Source organism: Nicotiana tomentosiformis, chromosome 6 (assembly GCF_000390325.3).
Source record: "Nicotiana tomentosiformis chromosome 6, ASM39032v3, whole genome shotgun sequence".
Classification (NCBI taxonomy): domain Eukaryota; kingdom Viridiplantae; phylum Streptophyta; class Magnoliopsida; order Solanales; family Solanaceae; genus Nicotiana; species Nicotiana tomentosiformis.
The window spans coordinates 26,342,870-26,346,677 of NC_090817.1; the positions used below are offsets into that span (position 1 = coordinate 26,342,870).

The 3,808-nt window shown below is 39.4% G+C and overlaps 1 protein-coding gene across 1 annotated transcript; it reads right to left on the reverse strand.

Annotated features, from left to right (window-relative positions):
• Positions 1–296: 296 nt before the first annotated feature.
• LOC138893714 (uncharacterized) lies at positions 297–3,451 on the reverse strand. Its single transcript, XM_070178368.1, has 7 exons — positions 3,301–3,451; positions 2,967–3,140; positions 1,406–1,678; positions 1,121–1,318; positions 974–1,066; positions 800–892; positions 297–610 (listed from the first exon to the last, which is right to left on the reverse strand). Exons 1-7 carry the CDS (start codon positions 3,449–3,451, stop codon positions 297–299), a joined length of 1,296 nt encoding a protein of 431 aa, XP_070034469.1.
• Positions 3,452–3,808: the final 357 nt, after the last annotated feature.

The following is a 3,808-nucleotide window of genomic DNA, read 5'->3' on the forward strand; positions in this document are numbered from 1 at the left end:
CTAAATAGGAATTATTCAAAAGCATCCCCAGCTCCTCAGCATCAAACTCCATTTTAAACCCCCTGACCTTAATTTTTCCTACCTTTCCATAAAATTTGAAGTTTGCATAGAAATCCACCACATCAATAACACATATAGGGGGGAAAGCTTTGACAAACATGTTTCCATCCCTATAACTCAAGTTTTTCAACCAGCTGAGCCATCCATTTTTCATCAGTGTTTGTAAGAATCTTCCCATTGAGCACTTTTCTATTCTTGAACTCTGTGACTCTATCAACCACAACTGGCACATTCTTTCAGTTCTTTCCTCTACTGGCCCTTGCAGATGGGCTAACAGTTTTTGTGGCTTTGGCAACCTTTCTGTTTTGTGTAGAGGGCTTTTCTGGCAAAGCAGACTTAGACTCATCTTCTCCATCCAACTCAACCACAGGTTCCACAACTGAAATGTGCTTCCTTGGCTTCTTGGCACCTCTGGACTCCTTAATGATTTGTTCATCGTCATCCTTTTCTTTACTCCGTGTAAGATGAGTCCTGGCAGGAGGAGCCACTTCTTTTCTTGTTGGAAGTGTAGACTTTATTTCTTTCACATGAGTCTTCCTGGGTTTCTTTCCTACGTCAGACAAGGGCAAGTCATCTTAATCACTGCTGACCTCCTCATCTCCAGTGAAAGAAGTTAACAAGGTCCTAGGTTCTTTAGCCCTTTTCTCTCAACTTGCTTGTTCTTAAGGGGATATGACAATGTTCCCAATGGTCATAGAGCCTTCAAATTCATCACTCTTATTCTCATTCTCTTCCTTACTTTCTCCATCCACTCCTTTACTCTCACATGCCTTTTCTTGATCCTCACCCTCACTCTCAGAATTACCCTCTTCTTCACTATTCTTTTCTTCTTCTGCAGAATCATCCACTTGTTCAACTATCCTATCTTCTGTCTCACTCTCCTTCTATTCACTAGAATATCCCTCATTCTTACTCTTTTCCTCTTCATTAGAGATGTCTTGAGTAGTATGTTCCTCATGACTGCCCATAACTCCTTCTTTTTCACCCCCATTATCATCCTCATCCTCTGTTCAACTGAATGAAAGACCGTCAGATGCCTCTTTTTGCACTGGTTCTTTACTTCCTTTCCTCTCAACCACAGGTACCACAGTAGTGGTATCTACCTCTTTCTCCAGATTTCCTGCACTCTTTTCTACAGTGAGTTCCTCCACTTGTGGTTTATAACTTGTGGGTGGAAGAGCGTCTAAAGGTGCAACATATGCCTTTTCTTGATCCTCACCCTCACTCTCAGAATTACCCTCTTCTTCACTATTCTTTTCTTATTCTGCAGAATCATCCACTTGTTCACTTATCCTATCTTCTGTCTCACTCTCCTTCTATTCACTAGAATCTCCCTCATTCTTACTCTTTTTCTCTTCATTAGAGATGTCTTGAGTAGTATGTTTCTCATGACTGCCCATAACACCTTCTTCTTTTTTACCCCCATTATCATCCTTATCCTCCGTCCAACTGAATGAAAGACCACCAGATGTCTCTTTTTGCACTGGTTCTTTACTTCCTTCCCTCTCAACCAGAGGTACCACAGTAGTGGTATCTACCTCTTTCTCCAAATTTCCTGCACTCTTTTCTACAGTGAGTTCCTCCACTTGTAGTTTATCATTTGTAGGTGGAAGAGTGTCTAAAGGTGCAACATCTATAACATATACTAGAACATCTAATTTTGAAGGAGGGAGTTGTACCTGACTTGTAGTGACTGGTACTAATTTCCCCTAAACCATAGCTTCCTTGAACAATGTGGCTACTTGAGCGGTAGCATCAGGCACTACCTTGACATTCTTGACAGATTTTATTGGAGTAGCCTTGACCTTGGTTGACTTAGAGGTATTTTTTTTGAAGTATGCACTGATTCATGAGTGGTTGGTTTTGGAAGTGAAGGTCCAGTGGATGTGGGGATGGTGAGAGTAGAAAGAACATGGGATGATGGTATAGGTACAGTGGAGGATATCCATGGAGAAGGAGCAGGTGTTGGTGCGGGTTCACTTGATGTTTTGACACTTTTCTTTGATTTTGGCTTTATGTTCTTGGATTTGGCTTCAGTACTTGGATGATGATTTGGATTTAGGAGGGGTTTGGCTGGATTTAGGCATAGTGATCATTGAAGAAAATCGATGAAGGTAAAAAAGAGAATTATTTCTTAATTCTTGCTTAGGGTTTGAGAGAAACAGTGATGTCTAAGAAGCTGATCATAACTGGCTTTTAAAGACTTTACTCCCGATTTGACTGGAAGGGAGAGGGTGACCGAATTTGAGTTCTAACGGGACTCTTATAACAGTTACTTTGACTATTAGGATTTCAGGAGTAATTAAACTCTAATTGCTCTAGGATTCCCCCTAATTCTTTGACTAGATGACAGCTAGAAGTGATGCTAACAGGATTAGAAGTCTAAGCATAGCAATAATTTAGGATATTAAGTCCAGGTCAATTAAGACAAGATGACATATACCTGTGTCGAAAAACCAACTCCTTAGTAACTCCTTACTTTCTGCAATAAAGCTTCAGCACTATACATTACTATCATACAACATAGTTATAAGCCAAATTTTTCTAAGCATGTGTGTGTGCTTAATACAAGCACGAGACTAAATCAAACACATTGTACTTGACTATCTACATCTAATTATACTTTTTCTAGCCAATCATTGGGGTTCAACTAGTTGGAAGTATTGATTAGACCTAGTTGTATGTTCCTTTCAAAGTGATCCCTACTCAGAGCTTTAGTAAAAATATCTATAATTTGAAATTTAGTTTTACAGAAGTTAATTGAGATATTTCCTTTTTCAACATTGTCTTTGAGAAAGTGGTGTCTAATGTCAATGTGCTTGGTTCTCTTGTACTGGCATGAATTTTTAGCAATGTTTATAGCACTAGTGTTATCACAAAAATGGTAACACAATCAACCAAAATACCATAGTCCCTTAGTTGTTGTCTTATCCACAGTAACTGGGCACAACAACATGTTGCTTCCACATAATCAGCTGAGGATAAAGCCACTGAGTTGTGCTTCTTTGTTTCCCAAGATACTAAATAAGAACCTAGAAAATGTGTTGTTCCTGAAGGTCTTTTCCTGTCAACATGAAAACCTGTATAGTCAACATCAGCTTAATCAACTAGATCAAAGCTATACCCTCTGGGATACCATAGGCACATGTCAAGAGTCCCTTTGAGATATCTTAGTATCCTCTTAACAGCCTTCAGGTGAGACTCCTTGGGATTTGCCTTAAATCTTGCACAAAGTCCTACACTGAATACAATATCTGGTCTGCTTGCAGTGGATACAACAATGACCAATCATTCCTCTATATAGTTTCTGTTCAACACTTTTCCCTTCTTCATCAAGGTTCAGCTTTGTTGCAATAGAAATGGGAGTGTCAATGGACTTAGAGGAGTCCATGTTGAATTTCTTCAGCAGTTCCTTGATGTAGTTCTACTGATGTATCATGGTTCCAGTAGGTGTTTGCTTAATTTGCAACCCAGGAAGAAGTTCAGTTTACCCATCATGCTCATTTCAAACTCATTCCCCATCATCTCAGCAAATTCCTTGCACATTGCTTCATTAGTATCCCCAAAGATAATGCCATCCACATATACTTGCACAATCAGAATATTCTTTCCTTTGCTCCTCAGAAACAGAGTGTTGTCTACCTTTTCTCTTACAAAGTTGTTGGTTAAGAGGAATTTTGAGAGTCTTTCATACCAAGATCTTGGAGCCTGTTTCAGTCCATACAAGGCTTTGTCTAACTTGAACACA